Source organism: Amphiura filiformis, chromosome 18 (genome assembly GCF_039555335.1).
Source record: "Amphiura filiformis chromosome 18, Afil_fr2py, whole genome shotgun sequence".
NCBI lineage: Eukaryota > Metazoa > Echinodermata > Ophiuroidea > Amphilepidida > Amphiuridae > Amphiura > Amphiura filiformis.
In genome coordinates, this window is record NC_092645.1 from 62,378,436 (window position 1) to 62,398,229 (window position 19,794).

Below are 19,794 nucleotides of genomic sequence, written 5' to 3' on the forward strand. Positions count from 1 at the left end.
CAAAGACAAATTTTTGGGCACATACGTTGTTATGCTGTTCTTTTCGAGGGCACGGTGGCTCAGTGGTTACGGCCTTGGACTCATAATCTGAGAGCTTGCTTGACGTGCGTGGGTTCGAGTCCCCGTCCCGCCACCGTGTTGCGCCCTTGGGCAAGGCGCTTTGTCACGTTTTAGAAGAACCTTTCTCACCCCACCCAGGTGCAATGGGAAGCTGTTAGGGGTAGTCACAGTCGTTGTACTGATGAACCCTGCGCCATTTGTAGGCAGCAAACGTGGTTCCGACATATTCTAATAACGGCGGAATAAATGTAAAGCGCTTTGAGGCTGTTTACGGCATAAAGCGCTATATAAATATCTACATTTATTTTTTTTTCCACATACCTATGTTACCATTCGCTTTGGTAATTTAGTAATATTATATATGTTGTGACTGTAATTTGGTGTTTTCAATGCTATTTAAGCTTACTCTGTCTTTAAGACGGATATCTGGTATTGCTCCTTTTAGAAATTTGATCTGATCACCGGCTTTTGCAGGCAACAGAATGCAGATTGGCTCACGATAGATGTCGTATTCCTCTTTGTGGGTCTATTGATGTTAAATTTACTTTGAAATCCTTGTAATAAGATGATAACTTACCTATGCATCAGGGTTTGTCATTGTGTCTGGAAAAGCTGTAGCCTTTAGCGCCGTATCAATATCTCAAAAAAGAGCACGACTAGCGAGAGTGTCTTCATATTTCCCGCATGAAAGCTTGCGTTAGCGCCTATACTATACTAATGTGGATACGTTGGTTGCCCATTATCAAACATGTGCTGTGATCGGCGCTGCTTGAGATATCTCTTTGTATAATGCCAGAACCTATCAGCAAGCCGCCAATGACCGACCTTGTTACAGACTCTTAATCTGTTATCATGGTTATAAAGCATACAGATAAAAGACTGAATGGTTTAGCAGCTAGTCAGGGCCGGATTTACCATAGGGCCAGATGGGCCCGGGCCCAGGGTCCCAAACTTTGGGGCCCCCAAAATTGCCCTGTGCAGTGTGCATCTTCAATTTTAGCCGAAAATAAAATAGTTTTTGGCCAAAACAGTGTACAAAAATTGCAACATTTTGTGCGCTTTGCGCACACTGGCGTATTATATAGCAAAATTCAGCTTCAATTTGGGTTAAAATAGTTTAGAATATAATTTTTCGCGCTTCGCGCGGAAATGTCCTAGTAAAATCTAGAAACGTGACCACTTAAGTACACATGCCTTCCTCACGGTGCGTTTGGGGCCTTCAAATTTTGGCCTGGCCCAGGGCCTCCAAAAAGGTAAATCCGGCCCTGCAGCTAGTCAATGCATAATCCGTCAGGGCACACAGCAGTTTGACTATGGAGTGAAATACCCATTATTGATAAGGCGCCGATCTTAAAAGCACAGCTCCTTTGCGTGTATAGTAAAAAATTATAAATAATAGAATGTTTGGAATTTTGTAACTAAAATACCTACTGCATTCTGCATTATGTATTTATTTATTTATTTATTTACGGGTCCTATGCCTATTTATTTACTTGTTTATTTACTGACTTGATTATTTATTTGGAAGATTAGTAAGTATTTAATAATATTCCATGATTCATCGGTTTATTATTGATTGTTGACAACTCGAAAACGGAAAAACTTTGATTGATTGATTGATTGATTGATTGAATGATTGATTGATTGATTGGTTGATTGATTGATTGATTGATAGCCATTTCAAATAATTATTCCAAGTGTATGGGGAACGTCAAGATTTGAATAACATCGTACATCAGATAAATTTCAGTATTGATTTATTCTATTCAGCAATATCTGAATATCAAGGACTACTATTAAACTTCTCACATCAAATAGTTGGTTGGCTTAGTGGTGATGCATTGAGTTTCAGAACTGAGAGATCCCGGATTAGATTCCCAGCTCTACCTACTTTTTTTCAAGGCTGGGAAAAATTTATGAACTGCTAACTTATTTGGCGAGTGATTTGAGCTAGTCCTTTTTCATAGTGGAAATGTTTTTCATAGCGGCAGATTCGGGTGTATATTCAGCGATTTAATTTAGACTCGGGGTGCATTTTCAGCCATTTTGGTTTATTAATGGCACTCAATTTCATAAAGTATCATTTTTTATCGTATTTTAGCCAAATTTGTAAAAGGTTTCCAAAAGTTAGTATAATTTTGGGTCTGTTTTTCGTAAAATTTGAGCCCCCCCCCACACACACAAACAGGGTTGGGTATACACCTATACTGCATTATTCACGTAGCGTAAAGCATAAAATGAAAATTACGAGAGGAAGGCGGAGAAGAAAATGAAAAAGAATGCTTTGAAATGCAGGACGCTGAGACAAACTTGCCCTTTAATTATGATTGCTTGTCAACCTTTAAACAAATCTGAGCGGTAGTGAAAACGCACGTACGTTGCAATTTCCTAGGAACTATTACTAGCTCAAAGCTCTATATTTACAAGGTCGGCAGTGTTCAAGTTTCCGATAGCTGACGCTGTACATTTCGATGTGGTTTTTTCAAGTTCCTCTTCTTTTAAAACGTGTCTAAAACGCGAACATATATGGCGAAACAGTATGCAGTCTCCGTGGTAGTGTGCACGTATCAGAGCAAGGTTAATTGCATATGACCGAATTGGCAAATTAGAAATCAGTGCAAGTGGTACAGCATATGGTCCGTGCTTTACTTGTATTATAATTTCTTATAGTCAAATAATTCAAGTGATGAAGATTATATGGTAATCATTGATTATTCATTTCCTTGTAAGCAAAATACGACTTTATATCAAGAAATAGAAAATATGGGGCCCACCCAATTCTCGATAACGCGCGATTCTCTTTACGTTAATTTGACATATTTCTGACTGAAATGGTAACGAAATACCTGAGATATATAATAATATCGTTATGAACACGACAGAGTGCCCAATACGCAAAATTGCTGTTCTGACTAAACGGCGAACACCGACATCGCCCGGTTAATAATTACATTATACAACCAGAGACACTGAAATGAATACACGGGATCGATACACGTAAATGTGCTATGCACGATTGATATTCAGACGATAAATCTTTGGATACCGGGGTGGAAAATGATGAATATCTCCCGTAAATGATTTCGTATAAAGAAACCAGATGTGGTTCCTTGCACTTGAATATATATTTTGAACAGATATGATAGTCGTTAGTTTGCGCTTTGAAAGAGTAGCTTGCGTCTTGAGCTGAAAAAGTGACCAGGATCGACGAGTGTCAGACCGACTGACACAAACTGGCTGTGTAGGAGACTATCGTAGAGGCAGTATATAAGCAGATGACAATGGCGAAGGTATGCTCGCTGACCGTACAGAAGTCAGTCACAGGCTAATGTTATTAGCCTTAGTCGGATGTCCTTCAGCCCACTATGCATTTAAAAACTATTCAGCAGGTGGGAACACAATAGCAATGCGTGGCTGTGGATTCAACCTACCATGGCATTTTCTGCCATGAAGATATCGGGGCGATGACACTGTGCGGCGTTTGAAAATCTTGGTACCATTCCATTGGTTCTTCTAAAAATTTAGCACTCGGGCACTCACATTATTAAACCACAACAACATCATGTGGGGAATGTTTGTACTTATTTTTGGTATCACTGGATATACGATACCTACAGTTATACGTTGGTATCAAATATAATAGTATAGGGCATGTAATTCTGAAAATTCGGGGTTTCCCGCTATACAATACTATAGATCAACATGATTTGTACAGCTAAGTATACGATTCGTCTCTCTGCCGAATTTATTTATCGCACTTAGGCGCGATTCGTCCAAATCTAAATTTCAATAACTACGTCGGTGAGTAAGATTTACCATTATTTTTTTGGTGGAAATAAAATATAACCTAGAGCATAATCATATGCATACAAAAACTCAATTTGCTCAAAATTCTCGATTCGTCACTCTGCCGAATTCATAACGATATGATTGAACACTATGTTCATGTTCATCTCAGGAAATTAAAGCTGCATTCTCTGGCAGATAGAATGGTACCGAGATGCGACTGACACAATATGCATTGACATTAGCTGGTGTCTACGGAGTAAACACATATTTTGAATTCAAGGTCATGCGGTTGTCAAATATGGTTCATTACTGAAAATCACGTTAAAAGGGCTCTAGCATTACGTGCATATAGGGTTATAATCAGATTTGGTTTAAACATGGGGGGATCTGTTGTGGGGCTAAAAGGGGTAACATTCAAAAGTTTGTCCAATTTGAATTAAAATTATAATGTGTGATCCTGGCATAATTCAAAATATGATGGAGGTCATTTAAGGTCACCAGAGGTCAACCAAAGATCAAAAGGGGGTAAAATTCCAATATTTGCCCAAATTTAAACGAAAGTTAGTGTATGTCATCAGAGGTCAACCAAGGTCAATTGTTTTATTAGATAGATTATTATTACACTGAAATGAAAAAAAAAAAAAAACAATTGTGTCCAAAGTAATCTCAAGGTCATCAGAGGTCGTATTAAGGTCACGGCTGGAAATATTGTGGACACTTTCTGTGGTTTTCAGAAACAAATTCCATACAAATATGAGTGTTATAATTGACACGGAAATCCTGTGCGGGTGACTTTTCCCCTTTGCGAAGTATTCCTTGTGAACTTGTTTTTAAAAACCATATCATTATGTACATATTTACAAGACTAAGCATCTATCTTGCATTTGTGATAGACTGATATTTTCTATTAGTACATGTAGACAGAGTTGGAACACAAACGCTTGCTTGGCTTTGTCTCTAAGCACCCTCCTAAACAACATATCAAAAGAGGAGAAGAAAGAAGTAGGAGAAAATGCTGTATTTGTATAAACAAAAATAACCGCTAATGCAGGGCTAAAATTCCAATTATATTGTATTTCTTTCACTCTCAGGATTTGTTTGAGCATTTTTACACCCGTGAGTCCAATATCTTTATGTGTATCACTCAATAAAATACATCTGATATAGGTTAGACTTAGACTATTATTTTTTTTCTGAATCCTATTATTAAGAGGAATACATTGTTATAGGTTTTACACATAATCGCTCAATTTTGAAATTTAAGCCCTGTATAAGCGACTACATTTGTTTTATGCAAATAAACATTTCACCTTATTTCCTTTTTTCTTCTTTATGTTGTTGGATATATCTTTTAGAGATATTTATAACAAAACACATTAATATTCATCTCAATCTTTGACTGTTCTATATTACGTAATCGCATTAAAATGATAATATAGGATTACTATTAATACATTTAAAAAAAAAAATTTACATTCAAACTAAACAAGGCTTATTTCCATGACAGTACCGTTTTACGAAACCATGATGTTGTTGCGTTGTTTTTTTTCCGTTTTGTTGTTATTGTTTGTTTTGGTTTTTTTGTGGAGGTTTGGACGAAATGGAATTATTAGCAGGTTTGATGTTGCAAGGCAATAAGAAAAAATGATGCAAATTTTTTAACCAAATCATAATTTTAAATGATTTTAAGGGGGGGCAGTTATTGATTTGAGATGCAAAATGCCCATTTCGTCGACGGGTCCTTAAAGAACTTTAGCAAAATTACCCTCGATTAGAGAAAAACGAGGGTAATTAATTTTGTTCCACTGGTTTCATTTTCTGATATTGGATTTCATAATTTGATCTTATATACCTCGACACCTGCTAATGTTTGACCTTTTGCATGTCAACACATTCCTGGTGCTCTGGAGGTCAGCTGGGCAGGGGAGTGAGTTTCAGGGCTGGAATTGCCAGAGGGCATATAGTATGGTGACCCAAGTGAAGTCCAGCTGGTTAGGATGACAGATTGACCACTGTGTTTTTAAGACTAACTTTCATGCTCATGGCAATTGCCATGGCAACTGGCTGTCAAAGCTGAAAACATTTGAAGAAAGCATGGATTCAAAAGTTTTAAGGATATGTACATGAAATGCTTAGTCCAAACCCAAATAATATTGATGATATCAATAATAAGTAATCATCAACAACAAATCCCTGTGCAATTATTGTTTATACCAACCAGTAGTACAAAATGTCCCTATGCATAAATAATTATAAATTCACGTTGATAAAAAATGAGTACAGTGCAGCCGTTACAGGACGACCCGTCGGTGAATTTAGCAACGGAGTCAAAAGAATGTGGACCATTTTGCATGAACTGCAAAACAGGACAGAATTTTTAAAACCCTTTTTACCCTTAAAAACCCTTTTTGTCAAAAAAGTTAGCGAGTGGTTTTCTGTACAACATTTCAACAAAAACTACACATTGCTTTATTTGGATTACATCCTTTTCATAATGCTTCAAATGTAAAAATGTAAAATAACAATCTCTTTCCGCACATTGCTCAAAAGCCTATTTACTTTTACTGAGCGTATTGCAAAGAATCAATTCATGCAGGCATCTTTCATTGAGCCCCATAAGCTATACTGTAATTTTATTCCAGCTGTAGTTTAACTTTTAAGTTGTAATTATCCTAAATGCCGATATATATGTATGTATACGAAGAATAGCAACAAATCTGGCCTGTGGAGATTAAATTCAGCAGGGAAAAGCAAGTTTCCTAAATTTTTTCTTATATGATCATTTACCTCTGAAAGACTTTGAAACAGTAAAGGGGTTATCTAAATCTACAATGAATTGGGTGTCGGCTTAAGCTCGTGCAAAACACCAATTTGTATGTACATAAGTATTCAAATTATTATTATTATTATTATTATTATTATTATTATTATTATTATTATTATTATTAGTATTATTATTATTATTATTGCCGAAACCCGCCTCATTCTGTCGCGTTGAGTCACGTATCAAGTCTTCTTTACATCCTACATCCTAATATCTCAAATCTCAGTACGTAGTATTCTCCATGTTTGGCCAGGCAGTTGATGCGAACAATACGGACGCCATGTATTGGTTCAGAAAACATTGTGGTCACCTTGGTGATGGAGTCAACGTTACCAAGAAATTCCTGCAAGTTAGAGAATGTTATGACAGTGACTAACAAAACGTACATTTTGGTCTGCATGTCAATTAGCATAATACCACTCCCTATTCCAAAAAATACAGAACTTAACTTATTGTACAGAGTTGATTTAAAACAACAGTCACAAGACTTACTATTTGCAGAGCTGTGGTAGCTTGCGACCTGCATCTACAGGTCTTCTTTAGCCACTGAAGAGACTATTCCACTTGATAATTATTAATAACAATATTATCCTGTTTTGTCAAATAAAATTTAGCTCTAATGGCAAAAGTATCAAAATGTGACCTTCAGTGACAAAATCTAAAGGTTAAGATTTAGCTATGTTTCATTTGGCAAAAAGGGTAATATTTCTTTAATCCAAATAAGAAATAAAAGAATAAAAAAAAGTGCTGTAGTTATCTGGAATAGGGAGTAGGCAATGTCTACTATACAGTGATTTCTTACAATTGCCTTTCCATATTGATCTTCAACAAACACCTCGTTGGCACCAGTAGTCTCGAATGTTGAGACTTCGAATGATGTCACCCAGTCAGCAATTTTTGGACTAAAATTCCCATCACCCTGCGTTATAACGCCTGATACTGAGGTCTGATAACCTAATGAGGAAAGATATTAAAACAGTATTAATTTCTTTAATCATTATGACAAGCAATATGCCTCTCATCTCAGCATTAAAAAGTATGGTACCTTAGAGTGTATATTTACGACAAATGTATATTTTATTTTGAGGGAGCACTGTGAACACGATTCAGGCCTTGCCGTTAATCACTCGCTAGCATGATTCTAGGCGAGTGGTCGAATATTCACAAATACCACATATTTGGGTATAATCTAGTGGAGTTTCGCCTTAAATTGGTATGTATGTATTTATGTTGAAATGCGCGCGAAGCGTGCTAAAATTTGTGACTTTCTAGGCTTGAAGGGGCACATAATCGATTAAATGCAGAATTGGTTGATTCGATGGCTGATTTTTTGGAGATTCGCAGCGAGTGATATTTAGTGTCTATGGCAAGTGGAAAAACGCTCACTAGAAATCGAGTTTGGGCGAGCGGTGGCGAGCGGTGGCGAGCGAGAGCGATCGCTCGCCTGAAACGGCAATGCCTGACTATGAATGCGTTTTGAACAAGGTTGGTTTGCATGATCATTTACCGCCTATGCATGATGACAACATTATGTTTTTGCGAGTTGTAGGGCCAGTTGTGGTTTGAATTGTGGAGCGAGTTGTGTTTGTTGTAGTTGTTGTATATGCGTGGGTGTGTTGTAGACCGAGTTATAGGGCGGGATGTATAGCGAGTAGGTTGTTGTAGCTATTGTATCCCTTGAAGTCAGAGGGGTAATTTGGGCGAGTTATAGATGTAGATGAGAGTTGTTGTAGTGAACTTATTTTCAACTTGAAGAGCATCCGTTGCCTAAAATGTCCATTATCCAAAGGTTAATCTTTGAAGAACACTATATTGAACAAGATGAACAAGATGAACACTAGAGAAGTGAATTATAAATAAAATACTGGAATAACTTACGAATTTTGCGAATTTTCATCCAATCTCATTGGACTTCATCTGGCAACTGCAAAGATGATCCGGTATTGATCGTAATCGGAGACTGGTCACGTGTCAATCGGCAAGGAATATTGACAATCGATGAATCCCAGGCGTGCGACCGTTGGAATCTCAGGCCCCCTCGTTTGTTGAGGATGGCTTCTCACTCGTTCCCAAATCGCTTCTCGAACTCCCCGCTCAAACCACCTCTCCTCACGGTCTAGAATGAAAACATCCTCCGTATCAATTTGGTGTCTGGAAGTTTTGGCATGAGCGTATATAGCAGAATCCGGTTGCCAGTCAGTAGAACTAGGACGTCTATGTTGTCCAAGACGAGCTTTGAGGGATTGCTTTGTTTCTCCTACATACGCTTCTGTGCAGTCCGGATCCCCACACTTATAACCGTAGACAAGGTTGGACTGTTTGTCTCTGGGGCTTATCTTTAACATGTACCAGTTTTCAGCGCAATTTGTTTACCGGCTTAAACGCGGTTGTGATGCCGAAGAGTTTATAGATGTTCTTTACTCTTACAGAGACACCAGCACAGTAAGGGATAGTTATCAGTGGTTTGCGTGTGGCTTGTTCAGAGTCTTCATTGGGGGTTACTGGAGCTTTTTTGGCGTCAATTTTTTCTTTTGGCCTGCTCAAAGGCCTTGATTGCCATGTCCAAATTAACAACGAACGGAAGCTCACAACAGTAGTTTACCGTAAGCCGACCCACACAGATCATTACCTGCAGTTTGGGTCGCACCACCCACTCGTCCACAAACTCGGGGTCATACGCATTCGCGACTATCGCGCAGAAACAATCATAAGCAAAGAAATCAACGTTCAGCATGAGAAAGATCACATTGATGGAGCTTTTAGGAAGTGCGGTTACCCGGACTGGGCCTTTGAGCAGGCCAAAAGAAAAAATGACGCCAAAAAGCACCAGTAACCCCCAATGAAGACTCTGAACAAGCCACTCGCAAAACAATAATAACTATCCCCCACTGTGCTGCTGTCTCTGAAAGAAAAAGAACATCTATAAGCTCTTCGGCATCACAACCGCGTTTAAGCCGGTAAACAAATTGCGCGGAAAACTAGTGCATATGTTAAAGATAAGCCCCAGAGACAAACAGTCCAACTATGACGGTTATAAGTGTGGGGATCCGGACTGCACAGAAGCGTATGAAGGAGAAACAAATTAATCCCTCAAAGCTCGTCTTGGACAACATAGACGTCCTAGTTCTACTGACTGGCAACCGGATTCTGCTATATACGCTCATTTCAAAACCTCCGGCACCAAATTGATACGGAGGATGTTATCATTCTAAACCGTGAGGAGAGGAGGTTTGAGCGGGGAGTTCGAGAAGCGATTTTGGAACGAGTGGAGAAGCCATCCCTCAACAAACGACGGGGCCTGAGATTCCAACTGTCGCACGCCTGGGATACATCGATTGTCAATATTCCTTGCCGATTGACACGTAACCAGTCTCCGATTACGATCAATACCGGAGCATCTTTGCAGTTGCAAAAACAATAGTAAGTTATTCCAGTATTTTATTTATAATTCACCTCTGTTTCTACGACTGGATGGATCATAATATACATCAACATTTAAGATAAACACTCTATTGGAGGAATACATTTCCATTAAACTACTCTATTCAGATGTACATTTTGCATTTTTTTTGTTTTAAAACACAATGCATAACTTCTAAGATGAGAGAACATGTATGTATACTTATTCAAATAAGGGAATCTGAACGAAAAGGTAACATCTTTTTCTTCAATGCCATTAATCCTCGATAGCTCAGTGGTAAGAGAGTCCGCTTTATAAACAGGCCTCGAGATAAGAAGAAAAATCCAAGAGTCCTCGGGACCCTAGCCTTTGAAATTTCAAGGGTCCTCACCAATTTTCAAGGGTCCGACCCCGGACCTTTGCCTTTGGAATTTCAAGAGAGAGAGAGAGAATTAGTTTCAGCGTTCACAGTATGTAGACTATAGAAAATTGAAATCCGGAGTTGAAAACTTGATGGGAAACTAAAATGAAAGTTTACTCAGGGAGCTTGACGTGTTATGTGATCCAGATTTTCCACAACAAAACTAGGATTTACTCCTGTTTGCTTGGTTAATTTTTTAAGGGTCGCGCGTACCCGTACCGTAGGAAATTCGCGGGTCTGTGCCTACTTTCCCTGGTATTTGACGCAAGGACGCGCCTTATTTCGAACGCTGTTTATAAACGGGAGGTCCCAGGTTCAATTCACGGTTGAGGAATCAATTTGTTCATTTCTCGGCCGACTCGAGGAGACGATTAGTTGTTATACACCAAGTGTACGAAGTACCTTATTTGTCAACCGTGTATTTTATACAAACAGGTGCTAACGCATTTGATCGAATTCCTTTACTAAGGTGTCACGCTTTATTCATTGGTCCATCGGCTTTATTCTACCTGAATGATGACTGATTGTGGAAAGAGTGCGGTTAGTTTTTCAGATCGAAATTTAGATCTTATTATGTAATGTAAGTGTTCAAATATATTTGACCACCAGCTGTACAGTCGCGAAAGAAGTAAATTGCGACTAGAGTACACAGTGACGCACGGCAATAACATGAATCTCAATATACTCAATAACATGGAGTTTTGAGATTAGCTACGCTGAATTGCAATTACGTGGGACAGTGATGCCACTTGCACACATGTATTACTATTACATAGTGTCTTTGATTTGTACACATATTTCGGGTCAAAGGTACTAAAAGGATTACTTCCGGTGTTTAACGAAATACCTTCAAAATGTTTCTCTTGCCTCAAAAAACGTAGCGGAGTGACGCCATTTGCACATATGCATTGATATTACCAAATGTCTATAAATTATAAACATATTAGTGGTCATATATCATTAAGGGGTCACTTCCCGTGTTAAACAAAATACTTTGATAAGAGGCACAGTGTTCATCATATAGATTCTTTCAATACTTACATGGTCAGTGCTCTTGATATTTAGCATTATCCTGTAACATGATGTACCAAAAGCGTTGATCTTATTTTCCATGCCAAGAGATCTCACCCAGGACTCACAGCAATAGAATGGTATGAAAAACTTTGACTTTTGTTGCAACAGTGATTGTTAGACTTCTTCACAGATGCTCCCGTTTCCAAAATTCATACCATGCAAGTGCATTCCACCAGGAGAAGTCACTGGTGCTAGAGCCCATCATGGAACCAAGATATTTAAAATCGGTGACATACTTAATGAGTTCTCCGTATACATGTATACTTGTAGTGGTGGATGTAAATTGCAGTTGTTGGTCATGTACTCAGTTTTAGGAAAACTGATGATAAGACCCAGGCTTTCTGTTGCAGATGGTCACATGTGGCTATGCACGCGCGATGGAATATTAATAAAAAATACCTGAATGATTTATTGGGAGTCTATGCAAATGAAACTTAAAATAAATATGGTAATAAAATGCTGCCAACTCTACATGGTGTAATGTGGTTACCTATATCAGCTTGTATCCAGATTGTTCCTGTCTGGGGATAGGCATACCATGAACTGGGACCATTCAGCCGTCCATGTTTGGCTGGTCGGTTAGTGATAGGCTGTGATGATGCCTGAATATTCGCATCTGGTATGTCACCATTTTCCATTCCTAGATAATCGATGCAAACTGGAATATTGAATAGAAACAATTAAGTACAAGAATAAACTAACTTGAGTGAATGCCGCGGACCCTACCAAATTACAACAACTATAGTGCCCTATATTAAGACAAAATTAATATATCAATCTCCTTCACATGATGCAGGAGTTATTGCAGCAATTATTGAATATGTATGAACATTTCATAAGGACACATTTTGACATACACAGGGGTCAACGTCGTAAAAATGCTCTGATTCAAACAAGAGATGTCTCAAATAATTGTTCCCCTTGAAACGCCATTTCAAAATAAAGAAATGTTTGCCATTTTAAATGTTTTGTTACCTAGGTAACGGGTTGAAAGGTCAAATTCCTGATGAGCTCTATTGACCCTGAACAATTTTGCTACGTAACCTATGTAACAGAACATCCTAGATGGTGCAAACTTCTTTAAATATAAATGGGTTTGCAATAGGATCAATTTGAGACATTTTTGGTTAAAATTGCAGCATTTTAAGATGTTGATCCCGGTTGAGGTCAGAACTTGACCTTTGACCTTTTTGCTTATAACTTAAGAACCGTGCGTCACAGGTAGGTCAAACTATACTTTTTCTGAATCCTTATTACTAGAGAATACTTTGGTGGGGATTAAAACAAGATTCGAGCAATTTTGAAATTTGACCCATGTAACCTTTGACCCCATTTTGGGACCCCCTCCTGTAGAAAATTGATTTAGTTGGCCACTCAGAAGTTATTGCCTTTTTACCCATAGAAAATACCTATATAGGCCAACCATTTATAACACGTCGCTTTAAATGGCTTGGCTCCCAAGGTACCAATTTCAATTTCAATTTCAATTTATCACACAACTTTTTTTTGGCTGTACCAATTTCGTTCTTAATTTGTATAGTTTGTGTACATTTTATATACTTATATTGCTTGCATAATGTATTTTGTATGAGGGCCTGCTTGAAATGCAGTGCTTGTCACTGCAATCAGCATGCGCGTTGCAGTTATCATTGCTCGCAGTACATTCATTATGATCTGTACGATAATGTACAATTCTAGTCATAATGTAAAGATAACAAGAAACCCATTTCTAAAATATAATTTGACTTGCGTTAAGGTGACAATTATTGGAAATGAATAGAATGGTGATAAGGCACAAAATAGACTAACCTGTACACGTTACTCCATTCCAACTGTAACCGGCAGTTATACATGCACATGTGAAGGAACCTACGGTATTGGTGCAAGTAGCAGTTGCATCACAGTTATCAGTATTCAAAGTACATTCATTAACATCTGTATTAAAATGTATAAAACAAGTCAAATAAATAAAATAGTTTGAGGTATGGTCAAAAGAAAAGTTACATAACACAGCCAAATTAAAAAGTCGCCACTAGTTTCATCCATATTTAATCAGAATCTGATGAGTTTATGGCAAAATAATTTATATAATAATTTTCTATCAACTTTCCGTCGAAGGTTGATACCTAATTATTGATATCAAAAGTTTAATCATCGTGAGAATAGGAACCGTTGTTTGGAAATTCGTGCAATTTTAAAAATGACCAATTACAATAGAAATGCACCATCCCCCCCCCCCCCAAATGTTAAACTCGTTTACAAGTGACAATTATTGAAAATGATTAGAATGGTGATATGACAAAAAATAGACTAACCCTCGCATGTTAGTCCATCTCCACTGTAACCGTCATCACATGCACATGTGAAGGTTCCAACGGTATTGGTGCAAGTAGCAGTTGCATCACAGTTATCAGTACTCGAAGTACATTCATCAACATCTGTATAAAACATGTATGAAATAAGTTTTTATATAAAACATAGATTTTGAGGTATGAGCAAAAGAAAAAATCAAATAATTTATTTCATGTACTCTGAAACATATTATATAATTAAAAGTCAATAATACTTATTTCGAATGGTCTCCTAGAACGGAAAATAAGGCTTGACTAAATTTAAATTGGGTTTCCTTGGCAAAATCATGCATCAAATTTGAATTTGCTTTGAAAATGAACTTAAATCAACCATGCTAGAAAATTTAGTTGTTTGACTCGAGCATAGGTGACAATTATTTGAAATAGTGATAGGGCACAAAATGTGACTTACCTGTGCATGTCTGTCCATTCCAAATGTAACCAGCATCACATGCATCACATGCACACAGCATAGGAACCGTTGTTTGGAAATTCGTGCAATTTTAAAAATGACAAACTACAATAAAAATGCACTATTTCCAAAAAAAAATGTTAAACTCGTTTATAAGTGACAATTATTGAAAATGATTAGAATGGTGATATGACAAAAAATAGACTAACCCTCGCATGTTAGTCCATCTCCACTGTAACCGTCATCACATGCACATGTGAAGGAACCAACGGTATTGGTGCAAGTAGCAGTTGTATGACAGTTATCAGTACTCGAAGTACATTCATTAACATCTATATGAAAGGTATGAAATACATGTAAGTCGGATTTTGAGGTATGATCAAAAGAAAAATTCAAATATTTCATGAATTCTGAAACATTATATAATAAAAACGCAATAACACTTAATTAATTCGAGTGGTCTCCTCAAACTAAATTCAAATTGGCTTTCCTTGGCAAGATCATGCATCGATTTTGAATTTGCTTTGAAAGTTAACATAAATCAATCATGCCAGAAAATTTCAATTGCAACATTTCCAAGAAGTTGTTTGACAAGCGCATATGTGACAATTATTTGAAATAGTGATGTGGCACAAAATTGGACTAACCTGTGCAGGTCTGTTCATTCCAAATGTAACCAGTATCACATGCACATGTGAAGGAACCAACGGTATTGGTGCAAGTAGCAGTTGCATCACAGTTATCAGTCCCCACAGTACATTCATTATCATCTGTAACGAATTGTATGATAAAAGTCACAATTTATTTGAACACGTTATAATATGTTTATATGTTATATGGAAAATATTTTTCTAACAAAGGCACATTTCGGTTCATAAGTAGCATCCCTTTAGAAAATGAAAAACAAGAAAACAAGAGAAGGTTTTCAAAAGGTATGCAAATTCGTCGTCTGTATTCCATAGTGGCGTATAGTGGGGCGCCGCGAATAAACAACTTTTAGAGAAAATCGGGTTTGAAGAAATGCCAATTTAAAATCGAGTTGTGTAAATCAGACATTCATTATATTTTGTAAATGATGTGAAATTTCTGTAGTAAACTAAATAGATTTTATTGTTATATATTTTTCAAAAGAAATAAATACATACTATTGCTGGCAAACTGAAAATTAAACTATACGTCACTATGGAAAACAAACAAAACGCAATACCCTAACCTAACGTTAACCGTACGCCACCTCGGTCGCCGTGTAATCCCTATGGCGTTACTTTTCGTTGTTCGTATTCCATAGTGGCGTATAGGTCCGATACGTGTACGCCACTATGACATACGATGTTTTTCATTTTTGCCGATATTTCATAATTATAAAATGTGTATAAACAGTGGCGTATGGTCGGTACGCCACTATGGAATTCGAACGCTGTCACCTTTTAACTATCCGCCACATTTAATTAATTAATTACTGATTAATTAGCTAATTATGACTGATGAAACTTAGAAAAAATGCAAGAGAACTTAATTAAAAACATATGTGCCAATTTTCAAAAAAATGACCAAAAATCACTATACGCCACTATGGAATACAGCCGACGAATATTATTGTTAACCAAAACATGTTTGGGTTAAAAAGTTATTTCAAAAATATATAAAACGTGTTTTAGAAACAAACAAAATTGTGCTATATTAAAAAGGATGCATTTGTGAAGGAACCAACGGTATTGATGCAAGTAGCAGTCGCACCATAGTTATCATCAGTACTTAAAGTACATTCATTAACATCTGTATGAAAATGGACAAAACAAGTCAGATAAAACACAGATTTTGAGGTATGATCAAAAGAAAAGTTACATATTTCATGAACTCTGAACTCATGAACTCTGATATAATTAAAACTCAATAACACTTCCTTAATTCGAATGGTCTCATTGAACTGCAAATAACGCTTGACTAAATTTAAATTGGCTTTCCTTGGCGTAATCTTTCACCGATTTTGAATTTGCTTTGAAAGCCAACTTAAGGGCGTACTACACCCATATATTGGTTTTATTGGTCTAAAAAAATATTTTTTCATTTATAGCTAGGCGATATATGCACGGATCATGTGAAATTAAAAAAAATATGAAAAAACATAGTTTTTCACCTATTTGTCTTAAAGTTGATTGGTTGATAAGGACGCTTATTCATCCCTTTTAAGGGATTTTTATTTAGCGAGAGTACGTAGTCAATCTCCATAGGGATGGGCGATACCAGCTTTTGGTACCCATTGTCGATCTAGAGCAGTCAGGGGTGTGGGTCGAATTTGTAGAAAAATAAAATAAAATGAAAAATAAATGGCCGCGGAGCTCTTGCGCGCGACGCAGGGGGTTGTCTGAGGGAGGATGTTCCCCCTCAGAAATAAAAAAAAACGTGTGCAAAATGAAGATCTAATTGAAGCGATTTGGTGGACAATTTTGGCACTATTATGCCTAGGCCTACTAGTGTAAAATTTTAGTTTGGCGGCCGAAAATTTGTGAGAGCCTTTCGTGGACAAGTTTCGAATTCCCTATTATCGTAGGCCTATAAATTGTTTTAAACATAAATCGGCGAAAGCAGAAGCGAAAATGGCCACTTGTATATTGATTACGCAGGGGAGGGTAAAATGAAGACTAAATTGAAGTGATTTGGTGGACCATTTTGGTACTAGTGTGTAAAATTTTAGTTTGGAAAAGCCGCAAATTTGTAAAATGATGGTCCATGAAACCTTCCTTGGACAAGTTTTCCCTGTAAGCCTATACCGCAAATTGGGCTTAAATTTGCAAATGTTGGAAGAAGAGCGAAAATGATCATATGTTTATCCACTACGCAAGGGGGAGTCTGAGGGGGATGTTTCCCCCCTGAGAAGTTTGAAAAATTTGCAAAATGAAGGTCAAATTGAAGCCATTCGGTGCATTGTTTTTACACTACTATTTGAATCAATTGCTTTAAACAGAAAAAAGGGCCCGAACTCAATTTGCAAAACTTGAGATTGGCAATTACTAAAGCATGCATAAATCGATGAAGTCGTTATGGAGTCCGTCTTAATACTGACTTTGGTGGCAAAATGTGAGGGGCCCTGCATATCGGCGGACCCGCAGTAATTTTCACATGCTTTTAGGACGAGGACCCGCCTTCAAGCAATGCCTAAAATAATCGCAGGCCTCTAGGACCTACTTCCAATCGTCCCGACTGTGCGGTTATTTACACATGGGCCTACTCAATTACGTGCAATTTAGTTTCTCTCCTCCTTTCCTCCATTTTCTCTTCTCTTTTTCTCCTTTCTTCCCCTTCTCTTCTCTTTATTTATTTACCTGATTCCGCGCCTTAATTGAGTCAATGTGTAGGCCTATGTTGGGGATTGGAGGGGGTACTGAGGCCTACCACATTTAATAACGAACTTACTTACTCTTTGTGGGATTTCGAATCGCAACACAGGTAATAATAAAACCAGTAGCAAACTTCACTTTACCAACAAGATACAACAACTTTACAACTTTCTTTTTAATTAATGAAACAAAGCTTATTTTTGACTCAGAGTTTATATTTAAGATGCTAGCCGAAGTCAATAACTTTGCACATTCTTCGGGTTCCTTTGTTTCCACTCATGTTAAAAGAAGACATAAAACCTGATGATCAGCTGACTCTTTCTGTTGACAATTTAAGTTTAAAACATTATTAACACAATTTTTGTGTTGAAATTAATTGTAAACATTAAACAAAACCAATACATTGGCTATAGTTTCAAATCTTTCATAACATATAACCGTGGTGTTTGTAAAATATTTTGTAAAAGATTTGCAATTAGGCCTACTTTGATTGGATTCGAACATTGCAACTTTACAATGCTCAAGAACACGAAAACTTCGGGTGTGTGAAACATTGTTAAAAATTGTATGAAATGAGGATTCCTAGCGTAAACTAGTTTCTATACACTTTTAAATGTGAATGATAGGAGGTCTGTAGGCTAAAGGGGCCCCGAAAAATGTTCGTGATGAATTTTTTTTGCTTCAGCCCCCCCAGCAAGTGTTTGTGAACGGTCGACGGTCCCTATAGGCCTACCACACACAATTTATTCGCTACCTGAAGTCGCTAATAGAGAATGAAAGAATCTTTTTTTATATTTGTTTTCAATTTTCGAATAATTATTTTTGTTTTCAATAGGCCTACGTTCCATAAAAATAAAAGTATTGTATCGAAAATGACCGATACCAAAATGGTATCGAATCGCCCACCGCTAGAAAAACCAAATCATGGCGTCTGTACAAAAATGTATGCGGAAGTCTTTCGGCCAGCGAATACAGTGAGTTTCATGGATTTATACTGGATTTATACTGGATTTTCTTAAAGTGGAATGATTTCAGCATGCGGTACAGGTAAGTGACGAAACTGTTAATACACGTGAACTAGTAGGGTGTCCCATTTAGCTGTTATCATTGTGAACATACCGATTCACATTACAAATGCATTATAAATCATGTTTTGTAAGCTTCCCGTATTTCCTCAGAAAACTGAGCAAAAATTCACCTAATACTGAAAACCAAGGCATTGACTGTTCTTTAATTTCAACCTTATCAAACCTGAAACAAATATGCTGCCTTGACAACACAAATTTTGCATATCATTGTCCACTAGAAGGGGGGGGGAATAAGTTTAATTTCATTGATAACATGAAATTGATGCATATTAATGTTTTCAAAGCTGTGCATAATTAATTAATTTCCCCCAAAAAATAATTTTGGTACTTTTAACGTCTGTCACAAATGCTTAACAAGTGTGTGTGATTGGATTAACGGTATCAATTCTGAAATTCTAAAGAAACTCGATTTTGTGAATCGAGGTCTATGTACCTCTTCCGAGCTTCTACCTTTAAAAGCATGTAAGCTACATTGATACCGATGCCACCAATAGAACGAGAAGATTTGCCCCTTCATTTTGCATACCACTTTGACCAATTTTTTTTTCTCATTTCTCCACAAAATGCAGAAAACCCGCAAAAAAATCCAATGGGTGTAGTACCCCCTTAAATCAATAATGCTAGAAATGTTCCAAGAAGTTGTTTGACTCGCGCAAAGGTGACAATTATTTGAACAAAATAGGACTAACCTGTGCAGGTATCTCCATTCCAAATGTAACCAGCATCACATGCACATGTGAAGGAACCAACGGTATTGGCGCAAGTAGCAGTTGCATCACAGTTATCAGAACTCGAAGTACATTCATCAACATCTGTATAAAAATGTATGAAATAAATCAAGTTCTTTAGATAAAAACTCAGAATTTGAGGTATGAGCAAAAGAAAAAATCAATAATTTTATGTATTCTGAAACGTAGTATAATTATAATTAAAACTCAATAACACTTACTTAATTCGAATGGTCTCCTCGAACTGCAAATAACCCTTGAATTTAAATTTTAAATAGGCTTTCCTTGGCAAAATCAATCATGCTAGAA

The 19,794-nt window shown here is 37.1% G+C and overlaps 1 protein-coding gene across 2 annotated transcripts in view; it reads right to left on the bottom strand.

The window, feature by feature from the left end:
* Positions 1 to 6,307: 6,307 nt before the first annotated feature.
* Positions 6,308 to 19,794, bottom strand: part of LOC140138904 (uncharacterized) — a 29,756-nt gene continuing 16,269 nt past the window's right edge. Inside the window, exons 9-16 of one of the 2 annotated variants that reach the window (XM_072160689.1) lie at positions 19,447 to 19,569; positions 14,979 to 15,101; positions 14,541 to 14,663; positions 13,884 to 14,006; positions 13,378 to 13,503; positions 12,059 to 12,226; positions 7,476 to 7,627; positions 6,308 to 7,016 (exon numbers count right to left, since the gene is read on the bottom strand). In XM_072160689.1, coding sequence (XP_072016790.1) covers positions 6,867 to 7,016; positions 7,476 to 7,627; positions 12,059 to 12,226; positions 13,378 to 13,503; positions 13,884 to 14,006; positions 14,541 to 14,663; positions 14,979 to 15,101; positions 19,447 to 19,569 — 1,088 coding nt within the window. In that variant the 3' untranslated portion in view covers positions 6,308 to 6,866. The remainder of the gene's footprint in view (positions 7,017 to 7,475; positions 7,628 to 12,058; positions 12,227 to 13,377; positions 13,504 to 13,883; positions 14,007 to 14,540; positions 14,664 to 14,978; positions 15,102 to 19,446; positions 19,570 to 19,794) is intronic. The other variant, XM_072160690.1, reaches the window with a different exon arrangement.